At 39.9% G+C, this 18,860-nt stretch overlaps 1 protein-coding gene across 1 annotated transcript in view; it reads left to right on the forward strand.

The window, feature by feature from the left end:
- Positions 1-18,860, forward strand: part of LOC128657946 (oocyte zinc finger protein XlCOF7.1-like) — a 198,719-nt gene that overhangs the window by 148,075 nt on the left and 31,784 nt on the right. Inside the window, exon 9 of the mRNA XM_053712371.1 lies at positions 546-620. Within this exon, the coding sequence (XP_053568346.1) occupies positions 546-620 (75 nt within the window). The remainder of the gene's footprint in view (positions 1-545; positions 621-18,860) is intronic.

Here is an 18,860-nt window from a genome sequence, read left to right on the forward strand (position 1 = left end):
AGGTTAAACTTGATAACTTGCATTATTTCTATTATTTTTACTCTTTTATTAAAGAGAAAATACTTTTGTCTTGAACTATATAAATCCCTTTATATATTTGATGTCTCTATCATATCACTGTGGTACTCTCTCACACAGGCAATACAAGTTAAGATAATTACCTGGGCTATAGTGAGGTTTTAATAACCAATGGGAAATGGATTTTATTTTTAAAACCTCACAGAACTCTGTAATACGTCTTATATGGGAATTCTGATTGGTTACAATGAGACTGTATTTGTAGCAAGTAAAGTAATTGATTCCCAGCTAACTCCCTTTACTGTATGACACAGGTTGTATTTACTGTTGTGCTGATGTCATTTCATGGGATGTTTCTTCCAGATGTGACTGCTACTGAAGTAGGCTCGGGTGCTTTTAACTTAAATTACAGTTTTTCACATTTTGTTTTAAACTAACTTTTACAAAGATACCATGCAAAGAATCATTTATTTCTATTACTGATATTTTTGTTGGTGTAAAAGATGCTAACATTTTATGTAACACAGAACAAACAGAAGATCAGGGGCTAGCAAATATGCCAGAAGCTGCAAAGCAGGAAATATCTGACAATATAAGTACAGGTAGGTGTACTAGTGTGACGTGTGTCAGAGAGATACAGGGCACCGGTGAGTGTACGTGTGTGATGTGTCTGAGGGATACAGGGCACAGGTGAGTGTACGTGTGTGATGTGTCTGAGGGATACAGGGCACAGGTGAGTGTACGTGTGTGATGTGTCTGAGGAATACAGGGCACAGGTGAGTGTACATGTGTGATGTGTCTGAGAGATACAGGGCACAGGTGAGTGTACATGTGTGATGTGTCTGAGGAATACAGGGCACAGGTGAGTGTACATGTGTGATGTGTCTGAGAGATACAGGGCACAGGTGAGTGTACATGTGTGATGTGTCTGAGGGATACAGGGCACAGGTGAGTGTACATGTGTGATGTGCTTGAGGGATACAGGGCACAAGTGAGTGTACGTGTGTGATGTGTCTGAGGGATACAGGGCACAGGTGAGTGTACATGTGTGATGTGTCTGAGGGATACAGGGCACAAGTGAGTGTACGTGTGTGATGTGTCTGAGGGATACAGGGCACAAGTGAGTGTACGTGTGAGATGTGTCTGAGGGATACAGGACACAGGTGAGTGTACGTGTGTGATGTTACTGAGGGATGCAGAGTACAGATGAGTGTACATGTGTGATGTGTCTGAGGGACACAGGGCACAGATGAGTGTACGTGTGTGATGTGGCTGAGGGATACAGGGCACAGGTGAGTGTACATGTGTGATGTGTCTGAGGGATACAGGGCACAGGTGAGTGTACATGTGTGATGTGTCTGAGGGATACAGGGCACAAGTGAGTGTACTGTGTGATGTGTCTGAAGGATATAGGGCACAGGTGAGTGTACATGTGTGATGTGCCTGAGGGGTACAGGCCACAGGTGAGTGTACATGTGATGTGTCTGAGGGATTATTATTATCGGTTATTTGTAGAGCGCCAACAGATTCCGCAGCGCTATAAACAAAGACGGAGTACAACAAATCAATTATATGGATCAAATGGGTAGAGGGCCCTGCCAAGAGTTGCACTGTTGTAGTCAGCTCTTAAGAAGGTGATCTACAAACAGCTTAACTCTTAGTCTTGCATGCTAAGGGGGTTCAGGGGATAGCAATGGAGGAGTGGAGCCGGTATAAAGTAAGGTTAGCGTAGGTTGTATGCATCCCTGAACAGTAGAGTCTTTAGGGAGCGCTTGAAGCTTTCAAAACTAGGGGAGAGTCTTGTGGAGCGAGGCAGAGAGTTCCACAAGATGGGAGCCAGTCTGGAGAGGTCATGAGCAGAGCGAAGGGGACGGGAGGGAGAGTATCTGGAGACAAGGTCTGAGATATAGGGGGGAGCAGTGCAGTTGAGGGCTCTGTATGTCAGAGTGAGAATTTTGTGTTTGATCCTAGAGGCAAGAGGAAGCCAGTGAAGGGATTGGCAGAGAGGTGTAGCAGATGAAGAGCGACGTGTAAGGAAGATGAGTCTGGCAGAGGCATTCATTATGGATTGTAAAGGAGCTAGGCGGCAGGTTGGGGAGACCAGAGAGGACAGAGTGTCAGTAATCGAGACGGGAAAGAATGAGTGGATTCAAATCTTAGTTGTGTCTTGTGTAAGGAAGTGTCTAATTTTAGAGATGTTTTTAAGGTGGAAGCGGCAAGCTTTAGCCAAGGACTGAATGTGAGGAGTGAAAGAAAGATCTGAGTCAAATGTGACCCCGAGTCATCGGGCATGCATGGTAGGGGTAATGATGGATCATACACGACCAACAGCAAATACAGGCAGTGCTCAGGATACCACTCACACCAACGAAATGACCGCACAGTCAAATCAGCCGTCTTCACGCTATGTGCATCCTAAACACGCTCACATCGTCCCCCCCTGATGACGTCATCCACCGGTGCCACTCACGAGCGCTCCATCCAACGCTCCAATATAGAAATACACCAACCACCAAAAGAAGACACCCGGTCTCCAACAATCCCAGAGGACTCGAAACATTGAAAACTTGAATGCTTGAACACTTGAAAAAGGACCACTATTTCAGGTAAAAGCATAAGGTCTTTATTTAGACATCCAAAAACATGTTAAGTCAGGCTGGGTCAAACATGTTTCGTATAGGAATACTGTCACAACTTGATCAATGACCACGTGCAAACAAATGGCTAAACAGCAAGAAATATATACCTGCAAAGCACCTCCCTAAATTCTAACACCCTATCAGGGCTGCAAACCTTTTAATTGATATAAAGCACACCTATGTTTAACATTCTTTAAATTAAGCCAATAAAAGGAAGTGTATAGAAAAGGAGGGGGGGGAGCAGGCACTAAGCATAGATATTAGGTATACCTCTAAAATGCAGACATGTATATGTACACTTATTTGTTAAATTTGTATTATTTGAATATGATTTAGCTTATTCTGAAAATAAACCCTAAGTCCCTACACTCTCTAAATGGAAAGTTTAAAAAGATAATCCTTTTACTTTTTTCTCTGATAGCCCCTCTGGGGTATATGGAAGCAAAAAGATACACTAAAATGACTAAGTGTAAATATCAGAATAATATTCTATCGCTTACAATATACATAATAATAAGAATGTACAAAAATGTCAATATGCATATCTTATTTAACAAAAAGTTTTATATCCCATTCGGAATTCAAACCCTTTGGCACTACAGTCTCCAATCAAAAAATCCCAAAAAACTTCCTTTTGTCTTCCTTTTCCTCTCTGTTGCCCCCTCTTGGGTGTCTGGGAATAAACTGAATACATTGAAATGCCAAAAGGGAAGTATCAGAATGGTGTTCTTTCTTAAAATGAAGTGACACAGGAGTTGTAGAAAGTGGGTCTTCTATGGACCTAAGATGCTCCAAAAATCTATCTTTCAGGGGGCGTGTAGTGAGCCCTACATATTGCTTATAGCACCCCCTGCAGGTAAGAAGATAAATTACAAATGTAGAATATTGTTGTATCTGGTAGACTTTACCTGTGACTTGGGACTTAAACTCAGTGCCAAACAAGGCATGAGCACAAGATTTACATCTACTGCTATTACATTTATGAAACCCAGGCTTTAGAGAGAGACAATTTTCCTTTTTTATTTTTGGCAGCATGGATGGAGACAAAATGTTGCCTAAAGTTTTGGCTTTGCGAGACACAAAGCCACATCCTACCTGTACTGTCTCTCTAAGCCCATCATCAGCTTCTAATATAGGCAGAGAGTCACGCACTATTTTAAAAATTTTATGATATTCACTACTGTATGTAGTGATGAATTTTGGTTTGTTCTGTACGGGGTTAAACTCCCTTTTAGTGTCACAGTGACTCTCTATCCAGAGGATCAACCTGTTTTTTGGCCCTTTCAAGGTTATTCTTATCATAACCTCTTTGTAAAAAACGATCAGTTAGTTCCTTGGCATGGAATTCATATCTTGCAGGATTAGTGCAATTGCGTTTAACACGAATTTATTGACTCTTGGGTATAGATACTACTGTATGCCGAGGATAACAGGAGGTAGCATTTAGGATGGTATTCCCAGCCACCTCTTTACGGTACAATTCTACCTCAATACTTTGTTCATCAACATTGGCCAGTAGTTCTTTGTCCAAATAGGAAACTCTCTTTGCTGGTTACATGAGTAAATTTTGAATTCAGATCATTATCCTGTAAATACGCTATAAAGGAGGGAATTGTCTCCTCTCACCCTTTCCAGATAAACAACAGGTCATCAATATAGCGACCAAAATATATTACGTGTTCCCTATATGGATTAATATCAATTAAAAGGTTTGCAGCCCTGATAGGGTGTTAGAATTTAGGGAGGTGCTTTGCAGGTATATATTTCTTGCTGTTTAGCCATTTGTTTGCAGGTGGTCATTGATAAAGTTGTGACAGTATTCCTATACGAAACATGTTTGACCCAGCCTGACTTAACATGTTTTTGGATGTCTAAATAAAGACCTTATGCTTTTACCTGAAATAGTGGTCCTTTTTCAAGTGTTCAAGTTTTCAAGCTTTCGAATCCTCTGGGATTGTTGGAGACCGGGTGCCTTCTTTTGGTGGTTGGTGTATTTCTATATTGGAGCGTTGGATGGAGCGCTCGTGAGTGGCATCAGTGGATGACGTCATCAGCGGGGGACAAAGTGAGCAGTGAGATGTGAGCGTGTTTAGGATGCACATAGTGTGAAGGCGGCTGATTTGACTGTGCGGTCATTTCGTTGGTGTGAGTGGTATCCACAGTAATGCCTGTATTTGCTGTTGGTCGTGTATGATCCATCATTGGGGTAAGCTGCACGGATACATTTTATCACCAGGAGCATTTATTTGCATATGTTACAGAATATGTACATGCACAATGTGTTAGTCTTTCTTTCATGTAATTAGCAAGAGTCCATGAGCTAGTGACGTATGGGATATACATTCCTACCAGGAGGGGCAAAGTTTCCCAAACCCCAAAATGCCTACAAATACACCCCTCACCACACCCACAATTCAGTTTTACAAACTTTGCCTCCGATGGAGGTGGTGAAGTAAGTTTGTGCTAGATTCTACGTTGATATGCGATCCGCAGCAAGTTGGAGCCCGGTTTTCCTCTCAGCGTGCAGTGAATGTCAGAGGGATGTGAGGAGAGTATTGCCTATTTGAATGCAGTGATCTCCTTCTACGGGGTCTATTTCATAGGTTCTCTGTTATCTGTCGTAGAGATTCATCTCTTACCTCCCTTTTCAGATCGACGATATACTCTTATATATACCATTACCTCTGCTGATTCTCGTTTCAGTACTGGTTTGGCTTTCTACAAACATGTAGATGAGTGTCCTGGGGTAAGTAAATCTTATTTTCTCTGACACTCTAAGCTATGGTTGGGCACTTTGTTTATAAAGTTCTAAATATATGTATTCAAACATTTATTTGCCTTGACTCAGAATGTTCAACTTTCCTTATTTTCAGACAGTCAGTTTCATATTTGGGATAATGCATTTGATTTAATCATTTTTCCTTACCTTCAAAAAATTTGACTCTTCCCTGTGGGCTGTTAGGCCCGCGGGGGCTGAAAATGCTTCATTTTATTGCGTCATTCTTGGCGCGGACTCTTTTGGCGCAAAAATTCTATTTCCGTTTCCGGCGTCATACGTGTCGCCGGAAGTTGCGTCATTTTTTTGACGTTATTTTGCGCCAAAAATGATGATCTGATTCTGATGACTCCTCTGGTTCAGAGGATTCTGTCTCAGAGGTTGATGCTGATAAATCTTCATATTTATTTAAAATGGAATTTATTCGTTCTTTACTTAAAGAAGTACTAATTGCTTTAGAAATAGAGGATTCTGGTCCTCTTGATACTAATTCTAAACGTTTGGATAAGGTATTTAAAGCTCCTGTGGTTATTCCAGAAGTTTTTCCTGTTCCTAATGCTTTTTCTGCAGTAATTTCCAAGGAATGGGATAAATTGGGTAATTCATTTACTCCTTCTAAACGTTTTAAGCATTTATATCCTGTGCCGTCTGACAGATTAGAATTTTGGGACAAGATCCCTAAAGTTGATGGGGCTATTTCTACCCTTGCTAAACGTACTACTATTCCTACGTCAGATGGTACTTCGTTTAAGGATCCTCTAGATAGGAAAATTGAATCCTTTCTAAGAAAAGCTTATCTGTGTTCAGGTAATCTTCTTAGACCTGCTATATCTTTGGCTGATGTTGCTGCAGCTTCAACTTTTTGGTTGGAAACTTTAGCGCAACAAGTAACACATCGTGATTCTCATGATATTATTATTCTTCTTCAGCATGCTAATAATTTTATCTGTGATGCTATTTTTTATATTATCAGAGTTGATGTCAGGTTTATGTCTCTAGCTATTTTAGCTAGAAGAGCTTTATGGCTTAAAACTTGGAATGCTGATATGGCTTCTAAATCAACTTTACTTTCCATTTCTTTCCAGGGTAACAAATTATTTGGTTCTCAGTTGGATTCCATTATTTCAACTGTTACTGGTGGGAAAGGAACTTTTTTACCACAGGATAAAAAATCTAAAGGTAAAAACAGGGCTAATAATCGTTTTCGTTCCTTTCGTTTCAACAAAGAACAAAAGCCTGATCCTTCATCCTCAGGAGCAGTTTCAGTTTGGAAACCATCTCCAGTCTGGAATAAATCCAAGCCAGCTAGAAAGGCAAAGCCTGCTTCTAAGTCCACATGAAGGTGCGGCCCTCATTCCAGCTCAGCTGGTAGGGGGCAGGTTACGTTTTTTCAAGGAAATTTGGATCAATTCTGTTCACAATCTTTGGATTCAGAGCATTGTTTCAGAAGGGTACAGAATTGGTTTCAAGATGAGACCTCCTGCAAAGAGATTTTTTCTTTCCCGTGTCCCAGTAAATCCAGTAAAAGCTCAAGCATTTCTGAAATGTGTTTCAGATCTAGAGTTGGCTGGAGTAATTATGCCAGTTCCAGTTCCGGAACAGGGGATGGGGTTTTATTCAAATCTCTTCATTGTACCAAAGAAGGAGAATTCCTTCTGACCAGTTCTGGATCTAAAAATATTGAATCGTTATGTAAGGATACCAACGTTCAAGATGGTAACTGTAAGGACTATCTTGCCTTTTGTTCAGCAAGGGAATTATATGTCCACAATAGATTTACAGGATGCATATCTGCATATTCCGATTCATCCAGATCATTATCAGTTCCTGAGATTCTCTTTTCTGGACAAGCATTACCAGTTTGTGGCTCTGCCGTTTGGCCTAGCTACAGCTCCAAGAATTTTTACAAAGGTTCTCGGTGCCCTTCTGTCTGTAATCAGAGAACAGGGTATTGTGGTATTTCCTTATTTGGACCATATCTTGGTACTTGCTCAGTCTTTACATTTAGCAGAATCTCATACGAATCGACTTGTGTTGTTTCTTCAAGATCATGGTTGGAGGATCAATTTACCAAAAAGTTCTTTGATTCCTCAGACAAGGGTAACCTTTCTGGGTTTCCAGATGGATTCAGTGTCCATGACTCTGTCTTTAACAGACAAGAGACGTCTAAAATTGATTGCAGCTTGTCGAAACCTTCAGTCACAATCATTCCCTTCGGTAGCCTTATGCATGGAAATTCTAGGTCTTATGACTGCTGCATCGGACGCGATCCCCTTTGCTCGTTTTCACATGCGACCTCTTCAGCTCTGTATGCTGAAGCAATGGTGCAAGGATTACACGAAGATATCTCAAACAATATCTTTAAAACCGATTGTTCGACACTCTCTAACATGGTGGACAGATCACCATCGTTTAATTCAGGGGGCTTCTTTTGTGCTTCCGACCTGGACTGTAATTTCAACAGATGCAAGTCTCACAGGTTGGGGAGCTGTGTGGGGATCTCTGACGGCACAAGGAGTTTGGGAATCTCAGGAGGTGAGATTACCGATCAATATTTTGGAACTCCGTGCAATTTTCAGAGCTCTTCAGTTTTGGCCTCTTCTGAAGAGAGAATCGTTCATTTGTTTTCAGACGGACAATGTCACAACTGTGGCATACATCAATCATCAAGGAGGGACTCACAGTCCTCTGGCTATGAAAGAAGTATCTCGAATTTTGGTTTGGGCGGAATCCAGCTCCTGTCTAATCTCTGCGGTTCATATCCCAGGTATAGACAATTGGGAAGCGGATTATCTCAGTCGCCAAACGTTACATCCGGGCGAATGGTCTCTTCACCCAGAGGTATTTCTTCAGATTGTTCAAATGTGGGAACTTCCAGAAATAGATCTGATGGCGTCCCATCTAAACAAGAAACTTCCCAGGTATCTGTCCACATCCTGGGATCCTCAGGCGGAGGCAGTGGATGCATTATCACTTCCTTGGAAGCATCATCCTGCCTATATATTTCCGCCTCTAGTTCTTCTTCCAAGAGTAATCTCCAAGATTCTGAAGGAATGCTCGTTTGTTCTGCTGGTAGCTCCGGCATGGCCTCACAGGTTTTGGTATGCGGATCTTGTCCGGATGGCCTCTTGCCAACCGTGGACTCTTCCGTTAAGACCAGACCTTCTGTCACAAGGTCCTTTTTTCCATCAGGATCTGAAATCCTTAAATTTAAAGGTATGGAGATTGAACGCTTGATTCTTGGTCAAAGAGGTTTCTCTGACTCTGTGATTAATACTATGTTACAGGCTCGTAAATCTGTATCTCGAGAGATATATTATAGAGTCTGGAAGACTTATATTTCTTGGTGTCTTTCTCATCATTTTTCTTGGCATTCTTTTAGAATGCCGAGAATTTTACAGTTTCTTCAGGATGGTTTAGATAAGGGTTTGTCCGCAAGTTCTTTGAAAGGACAAATCTCTGCTCTTTCTGTTCTTTTTCACAGAAAGATTGCTATTCTTCCTGATATTCATTGTTTTGTACAAGCTTTGGTTTGTATAAAACCTGTCATTAAGTCAATTTCTCCTCCTTGGAGTTTGAATTTGGTTCTGGGAGCTCTTCAAGCTCCTCCGTTTGAACCTATGCATTCATTGGACATTAAATTACTTTCTTGGAAAGTTTTGTTCCTTTTGGCCATCTCTTCTGCCAGAAGAGTTTCTGAATTATCTGCTCTTTCTTGTGAGTCTCCTTTTCTGATTTTTCATCAGGATAAGGCGGTGTTGCGAACTTCTTTTGAATTTTTACCTAAAGTTGTGAATTCCAACAACATTAGTAGAGAAATTGTGGTTCCTTCATTATGTCCTAATCCTAAGAATTCTAAGGAGAAATCGTTGCATTCTTTGGATGTTGTTAGAGCTTTGAAATATTATGTTGAAGCTACGAAATCTTTCCGTAAGACTTCTAGTCTATTTGTTATCTTTTCCGGTTCTAGGAAAGGCCAGAAAGCTTCTGCCATTTCTTTGGCATCTTGGTTGAAATCTTTAATTCATCTTGCCTATGTTGAGTCGGGTAAAACTCCGCCTCAGAGAATTACAGCTCATTCTACTAGGTCAGTTTCTACTTCCTGGGCGTTTAGGAATGAAGCTTCGGTTGACCAGATTTGCAAAGCAGCAACTTGGTCCTCTTTGCATACTTTTACTAAATTCTACCATTTTGATGTATTTTCTTCTTCTGAAGCAGTTTTTGGTAGAAAAGTACTTCAGGCAGCGGTTTCAGTTTGAATCTTCTGCTTATGTTTTTCGTTAAACTTTATTTTGGGTGTGGATTATTTTCAGCAGGAATTGGCTGTCTTTATTTTATCCCTCCCTCTCTAGTGACTCTTGTGTGGAAAGATCCACATCTTGGGTAGTCATTATCCCATACGTCACTAGCTCATGGACTCTTGCTAATTACATGAAAGAAAACATAATTTATGTAAGAACTTACCTGATAAATTCATTTCTTTCATATTAGCAAGAGTCCATGAGGCCCGCCCTTTTTTTGTGGTGGTTATGATTTTGTATAAAGCACAATTTATTCCAATTCCTTATTTTATATGCTTTCGCACTTTTTTATCACCCCACTTCTTGGCTATTCGTTAAACTGAATTGTGGGTGTGGTGAGGGGTGTATTTGTAGGCATTTTGGGGTTTGGGAAACTTTGCCCCTCCTGGTAGGAATGTATATCCCATACGTCACTAGCTCATGGACTCTTGCTAATATGAAAGAAATGAATTTATCAGGTAAGTTCTTACATAAATTATGTTTTTCATGCCCTGTAAGACGCTGCTAAAATTGGAATTTGCAGGGTTTTGCTCTGCTCTGCTCTATATAAAGTGATACAGTATTGTGTTATTATTCACCTCAGCAATTGGATATTAACTTGACATTCATTTTCTTTCATGTAATTGGCAAGAGTCCATGAGCTAGTGACATATGGGATATACAATCCTACTAGGAGGGGCAAAGTTTCCCCAACCTCAAAATGCCTATAAATACACCCCTCACCACACCCACAATTCAGTTTTTACATACTTTGCCTCCTATGGAGGTGGTGAATTAAGTTTGTGCTAAGATTTCTACGTTGATATGCACTTCTCAGCATTGTTGAAGCCCGATTTCTCTCAGAGTACAGCGAATGTCAGAGGGACGTGAAGGGAGTATCACCTATTGAATACGATGATTTCTCTAACGGGGGTCTTTTTCATGGGTTCTCTGTTATCGGTCGTAGAGATTCATCTCCTACCTCCCTTTTCAGATCAACGATATACTCTCAAATTTACCATTACCTCTACTAATAACTGTTTTAGTACTGGTTTGGCTATCTGTTATATGTGGATGGGTGTCTTTTGGTAAGTATGTTTTCATTTACTTAAGACACTCTCAGCTATGGTTTGGCACTTTATGCTAATTATATAAAGTTCTAAATATATGTATTGTACTTATATTCGCCATGAGTCAGGTTCATGTATTTCCTTCTGCAGACTGTCAGTTTCATATTTGGGAATATAAACACTTTAAGAAATGTATTTCTTACCTGGGGTTTAGTCTTTTTCAATTTGACTACTTTTTGCAATTGCGGGTATTAGGCCCGCGGGTGCGTCAAATGTTAGACTTTATTGCGTCATTTTTGGAGCGAACTCTTTTGGCGCAGAAAAATACGTTTTTGACACAACTTCGTCATTTATGGCATCATACGTGATGCCGAGACCTTTCACACAGCGGCGGCATTAGTGACGCAAGTGTGTCATTTCCGGTAATTTTTTCTTCATTATTTTAATACCCCATTGTTGTTTGCCTCCTGCTTTCTTTTCTATCAAGAGGCCTATGCTTTTGCATTTTTTCCCATTCCTGAAACTGTCATTTAAGGAAATAGATAATTTTGCTTTATATGTTGTTTTTTCTCTTACATTGAGCAAGATGTCCCAATCTGATCCTGCCTCTGAAGTTTCTGCTGGAACATTGCTGCTTGACATCGGTTCTACCAAAGCTAAGTGCATTTGTTGTAAAATTGTAGAAATTATTCCACCGAATGTCATTTGTAATAGTTGTCATGATAAACTTTTACATGCAGATAGTGTTTCTATCAGTAATAGTACATTGCCAGTTGCAGTTCCTTCAACTTCTAATGTGCATGATATACCTGTAAATTTTAAAGAATTTGTTTCTGATTCTATTATGAAGGCTTTGTCTGCATTTCCACCTTCTAATAAACGTTAAAGGTCTTTTAAAACTTCTCATTTAGCTGATGAAATTTCAAATGACCAACAACATAATAATTCATCCTTTTCTGATGAGGATCTATCTGAAACAGAAGATCCTTCCTCAGATATTGACACTGACAAATCTACTTATTTATTTAAAATAGAGTATATGCGTTCTTTATTAAAAGAAGTGTTAATTTCTTTGGATATTGAGGTAACCAGTCCTATTGACGTTCAGTCTAATAAACGTTTAAATGCTGTTTTTAAACCTCCTGTGGTTTCCCCAGGTGTTTTTCCCCATTCCTGAGGCTATTTCTGATATGATTTCTAGGGAATGGAATAAGCCAGGTACTTCCTTTATTCCTTCTTCAAGGTTTAAGAGATTGTATCCTTTACCAGCAAAATCTATAGAGTTTTGGGAAAAGGTCCCCAAAGTTGATGGGGCTATTTCTACTCTTGCTAAACGTACCACTATTCCTATGGAAGATAGCACTTCCTTTAGGGATCCTTTAGATAGGAAACTTGAATCTTATCTAAGGAAGGCCTATTTATATTCAGGTCATCTTCTCAGACCTGCTATTTCTTTGGGTGATGTTGCGGCTGCATCAACTTTCTGGTTGGAAAATTTAGCGCAACATGAATTGGATTTTGACATATCTAGCATTGTTCGCTTACTGCAACATGCTAATCATTTTATTTGTGATGCAATTTTTGATATTATCAAAATTGATGTTAGATCCATGTCTTTAGCTGTATTAGCTAGAAGAGCTTTGTGGCTTAAATCTTGGAATGCTGATATGACATCTAAATCTAGATTACTATCTCTTTCTTTCCAAGGCAATAATTTATTTGGTTCTCAGTTGGATTCTATTATTTCAACTATCACTGGAGGAAAATGAGTTTTTTTGCCTCAGGATAAAAAACCTAAGGGTAAATCTAAGGCTTCTAACCGTTTTCGTTCCTTTCGTCAGAATAAGGAACAAAAACTCAATCCTCCTTCCAAGGAATCTGCTTCCAGTTGGAAGCCTTCCTCAAATTGGAATAAATCCAAGCCATTTAGGAAACCAAAGTCTGCCCCTAAGTCCGCATGAAGGTGCGGCCCTCATTCCAGCTCAGCTGGTAGGGGCCAGATTAAGGTTTTTCAAGGATTGTTGGATAAAAACTGTCCAAAATCATTGGATTCAGAGCATTGTCTCTCAATGGTATCGAATAGGATTCAAAGTAAGACCTCCTGTGAGAAGATTTTTTTCTCTCACGCATCCCTGTAAATCCAGTAAAAGCTCAGGCTTTTCTGAAGTGTGTTTCAGACCTGGAGTCTTCAGGGGTAATCATGCCAGTTCCTCCTCAGGAACAAGGTTTGGGATTTATTCAAACCTATTCATTGTACCAAAGAAAGAAAATTTGTTCAGACCAGTTTTGGATCTGAAAATTTTGAATCGTTATGTAAGAGTACCAACTTTCAAGATGATGACTATAAGGACTATTCTGCCTTTTGTTCAGCAAGGACATTATATGTCCACAATAGACTTGCAGGATGCATACCTTCATATTCCGATTCATCCAGAACACTTTCAGTTTCTGAGATTCTCTTTTCTAGACAAGCACTACCAATTTGTTGCTCTTCCATTTGGCCTAGCAACAGCTCCAAGAATCTTTTCAAAGGTTCTGGGTGCCCTACTATCTGTAATCAGAGAACAGGGTATTGTTTCCTTATTTGGACAATATCTTGGTACTAGCTCAGTCTTTACATACTGCAGAATCTCACATGAATCAACTAGTGTTGTTTCTTCGGAAACATGGTTGGAGGATCAATTTACCAAAAAGTTTCTTCATTCCTCAGACAAGGGTCACCTTTTTAGGCTTCCAGATAGATTCAGTGTCCATGACTCTGTCTCTAACAGACAAGAGACGTTTAAAATTGGTCGCAGCATGCCGGCTCCTTCAGTCTCAGTCATTCCCTTCAGTGGCTATGTGCATGGAAGTTTTAGGTCTCATGACTGCAGCATCGGACGCAATCCCCTTTGCTCATTTTCACATGAGACCTCTACAGCTTTGTATGCTGAATCAATGGTGCAGGGATTATACAAAGATATCACAATTAATATCCTTGAATCCCAATGTATGACACTCTGACATGGTGGATAGATCACCATCGTTTGGTTCAAGGGGCTTCTTTTGTTCGCCCAACCTGGACTGTGATCACAACAGATGCGAGTCTTTCAGGTTGGGGAGCTGTTTGGGGATCTCTGACAGCACAAGGGTTTTGGAAATCTCAAGAGGCGAGATTACCAATAAATATTTTAGAACTCCGTGCAATTCTCAGGGCTCTTCAGTTCTGGCCTCTACTAAAGAGAGAACCGTTCATTTGTTTTCAGACAGACAATATCACAACTGTGGTATATATCAATCATCAGGGTGGGACTCACAGTCCCCAAGCTATGAAAGAAGTATCTCTGATACTTGCCTGGGTGGAATCCAGCTCCTGTCTAATCTCTGCGGTGCATATCCCAGGCGTAGACAACTGGGAGGCGGATTATCTCAGCCGCCAGACTTTACATCCAGGGGAGTGGTCTCTCCATCCAGATGTGTTTTCTCAGATTGTTCAGATGTGGGGGCTTCCAGAGATAGATCTCATGGCCTCTCATCTAAACAAGAAACTTCCCAGATACCTGTCCAGGTCCAGGGATGTTCAGGCAGAAGCAGTGGATGCGCTGACACTTCCTTGGTGTTATCAACCTGCTTACATCTTCCCGCCTCTAGCTCTCCTTCCAAGAGTGATCTCCAAAATCATCATGGAACAGTCTTTTGTGTTGCTGGTGGCTCCAGCATGGCCACACAGGTTTTGGTATGCGGATCTGGTTCGGATGTCCAGTTGCCCGCCTTCGCCACTTCCGTTACAGCCGGACCTACTATCTCAAGGTCCGTTTTTCCATCAGGATCTCAAATCATTAAATTTGAAGGTATGGAAATTGAACGCTTAGTTCTAAGTCATAGAGGTTTCTCTGACTCAGTGATTAATACTATGTTACAAGCTCGTAAATCTGTTTCTAGAAAGATTTATTGTAGAGTTTGGAAGACTTACATTTCATGGTGTTCTTCTCATAAATTCTCCTGGCATTCTTTTAGAATTCCTAGAATTTTACAGTTTCTTCAGGATGGTTTGGATAAGGGTTTGTCTGCAAGTTCCTTAATAGGACAAATCTCCGCTCTTTCTGTTTTATTTCACAGAAAGATTGCTATTCTTCCTGATATTCACTGTTTCGTACAGGCTTTAGTTCGTATTAAGCCTGTCATTAAATCAATTTCTCCTCCTTGGAGTCTTAATTTGGTTCTGAAGGCTTTACAGGCTCTTCCATTTGAGCCTATGCATTCTTTGGACATTAAACTACTTTCCTGGAAAGTGTTGTTCCTTTTGGCTATTTCTTCTGCTAGAAGAGTTTCTGAGCTATCTGCTCTTTCTTGTGAGTCTCCTTTTCTGATTTTTCATCAGGATAAGGCAGTTTTGCGGACCTCTTTTCAATTTTTACCTAAGGTTGTGAATTCTAACAACATTAGTAGAGAAATTGTTGTCCCTTCCTTGTGTCCTAATCCTAAGAATTCTTTGGAGAGATCCTTACATTCTTTGGATGTGGTAAGAGCTTTGAAATACTATGTGGAAGCTACTAAAAATTTCAGGAAGACTTCCAGTTTATTTGTTTTATTTTCTGGTCTTAGGAAAGGTCAGAAAGCTTCTGCTATTTGCTTGGTTTCTTGGTTGAAACTTTTGATTCATCAAGCTTATTTGGAGTCGGGTCAAACCCCGCCTCAGAGAATTACAGCTCATTCTACTAGATCAGTCTCCACTTCGTGGGCTTTTAAGAATTAAGCTTCAGTTGATCAGATTTGCAAAGCAGCAGCTTGGTCCTCTTTGCATACATTTACTAAATTCTACCATTTTTATGTATTTGCTTCTTCGGAAGCAGTTTTTGGTAGAAAAATTCTTCAGGCAGCTGTTTCAGTTTGATTCTTCTGCTTTTGATTTAATTTTTTTTTCTTTCAAAGTGAATATAACTTATTTTTTGGGTTGTGGATTATTTTTTCAGCGGAATATGGCTGTTTTTATTTTATTCCCTCCCTCTCTAGTGACTCTTGAGTGGAAGATTCCACATCTTGGGTATTCGCTATCCCATACGTCACTAGCTCATGGACTCTTGCCAATTACATGAAAGAAAACATAATTTATGTAATAATTTACCTGATAAATTTATTTCTTTCATATTGGCAAGAGTCCTTGAGACCCACTCTTTTTATGGTGGTTATGATTTTTTTGTATAAAGCACAATTATTCCAATTCCTTGTTGATGCTTTTGCTCCTTTCTTATCATCCCACTTCTTGGCTATTCGCTAAACTGAATTGTGGGTGTGGTGGGGGGGTGTATTTATAGGCATTTTGAGGTTTGGGAAACTTTGCCCCTCCTGGTAGGAATGTATATCCCATACGTCACTAGCTCATGGACTCTTGCCAATATGAAAGAAATTAATTTATCAGGTAAATTCTTACATAAATTATGTTTTTTCATTATCTGCCTAAAATTCATAAGAGTTTGTGGAAGCCTCCAGGTCGCCCAATAGTGGCTGGTATTGGTTCCCTAATAGAACCCCTTTCTGAGATAATTGATGCCTACTTACAACCCATGGTTGTCAAATTATTCAGCTATGTGAGAGACACTAGTGATGTCATTCAACAGATTGAGAAATTAAAATGGGAACCAGGGTATTCATTCATTTCAGTGGATGTTATTTCCCTTTATACATGCATACCTCATGATAAGGGTATTGAGGCAGTTACATTTTTCCCGGACAAATTCTCCGGCTATAATACCGAATTGAAGGAATTTATTAAATCTATTGATTTTCTGCTTACACATAATTTCTTTATGTTTGAAGGTGACTACTATCTCCAGAGACGCGGGACAGATATGGGGGCAAAGTTTGCCCCATCCTACGCCAACCTTTATTTGGGTTGGTGGGAGCTGTCCCGCGTCTTTGGAGATATTAATCCATATAGGGAACATGTAATATTTTTGGTCGCTATATTGATGACCTGTTGTTTGTCTGGAAAGGGTCAGAGGAGACAATTCCCTCCTTTATAGCGTATTTACAGGATAATGATCTGAATTAAAAATGTACTCATGTAACCAGTAAAGAGTGTTTCCTATTTGGACATAGAACTACTGGCTAGTGTTGATGAACAAAGTATTGAGGTAGAATCGTACCGTAAAGAGGTGGCTGGGAATACCATCCTAAATGCTATTTCCTGTTATCCTCGGCATACAGTAGTATCTATACCCAAGAGTCAATACATTCGTGTTAAACGCAATTGCACTAATCCTGCAAGATATGAATTCCATGCCAAGGAACTAACTGATCGTTTTTTACAAAGAGGTTATGATAAGAATAACCTTGAAAGGGCCAAAAAACAGGTTGATCCTCTGGATAGAGAGTCACTGTTTGACACTAAAAGGGAGTTTAACCCCGTACAGAACAAACCAAAATTCATCACTACATACAGTAGTGAATATCATAAAATTTGTAAAATAGTGCGTGACTCTCTGCCTATATTAGAAGCTGACGATGGGCTTAGAGAGACAGTACAGGTAGGATGTGGCTTTGTGTCTCGCAAAGCCAAAACTTTAGGCAACATTTTGTCTCCATCCATGCTGCCAAAAATAAAAAAGGAAAATTGGCTTTCTCTAAAGCCTGGGTTTCATAAATGTAATAGCAGTAGATGTAAATCTTGTGCTCATGCCTTGTTTGGCACTGAGTTTAAGTCCCAAGTTACAGGTAAAGTCTACCAGATACAACAATATTCTACTTGTAATTCTACATTTGCAATTTATCTTCTTACCTGCAGGGGGTGCTATAAGCAATATGTAGGGCTCACTACACGCCCCCTGAAAGATAGATTTTTGGAGCATCTTAGGTCCATAGAAGACCCACTTTCTACAACTCCTGTGTCACTTCATTTTTAGAAAGAACACCATTCTGATACTTCCCTTTTGGCATTTCAATGTATTCATTTTTTTCCCAGACACCCAAGAGGGGGCAACAGAGAGGAAACTCTCAGACAAAGGGAAGTTTTTTGGATTTTTCAATTGGAGACTGTAGTGCCAAAGGGTTTGAATTCCGAATGGGATATAAAACTTTTTGTTAAATAAGATATGCATATTGACATTTTTTGTACATTCTTTTTATTATGTATATTGTAAGCAATAGAATATTATTCTGTATATTTACACTGTCATTTTAGTGTATCTTTTTGCTTCCATATACCCCAGAGGGGCTGTCAGAGAAAAAAGTAAAAGGATTATCTTTTTGAACTTTCCATTTAGAGAGTGTAGGGACTTAGGGTTTATTTTCAGAATAAGCTAAATCATATTCAAATAATACAAATTTAACAAATAAGTGTACATATACATGTCTGCATTTTAGAGGTATACCTAATATCTATGCTTAGTGCCTGCTCCCCCCCCCCCTTTTCTATACACTTCCTTTTATTGGCTTAATTTAAAGAATGTTAAACATAGGTGTGCTTTATATCAATTAAAAGGTTTGCAGCCCTGATAGGGTGTTAGAATTTAGGGAGGTGCTTTGCAGGTATATATTTCTTGCTGTTTAGCCATTTGTTTGCAGGTGGTCATTGATAAAGTTGTGACAGTATTCCTATACGAAACATGTTTGACCCAGCCTGACTTAACATGTTTTTGGATGTCTAAAGACCTTTTGCTTTTACCTGAAATACTGGTCCTTTTTCAAGTGTTCAAGCTTTCAAGTTTTCAAGCTTTCGAGTCCGCTGGGATTGTTGGAGACCGGGTGCCTTCTTTTGGTGGTTGGTGTAATGATGGAGTTGTTGACAGTTATAGAGAGATTGGGGGGTGGAGATTTTGGAAGAATGGGGGAAAATGAGGAGCTCAGTTTTGGAGAGATTTAGCTTGAGGTAGTGAGAGGACATCCAGGAAGAGATGTGAGAAAGACAGTTAGTGACACGGGTTAGCAAGGAAGGAGGTAGGTCTGGTGCAGAGAAGTAGATTTGGGTGTCGTCGGTATACAAATGATATTGGAAACTGTGGGACTTCATTAGGGAACCTAGTGATGACGTGTAGATTAAGAAGAGAAGGGGACCGAGAACAGAGCCTTGTGGTACTCCGACAGAAAGTGGTGACGGGGC

The sequence above is a fragment of the Bombina bombina genome, chromosome 4, assembly GCF_027579735.1.
Source record: "Bombina bombina isolate aBomBom1 chromosome 4, aBomBom1.pri, whole genome shotgun sequence".
In the NCBI taxonomy this organism is placed as follows: domain Eukaryota; kingdom Metazoa; phylum Chordata; class Amphibia; order Anura; family Bombinatoridae; genus Bombina; species Bombina bombina.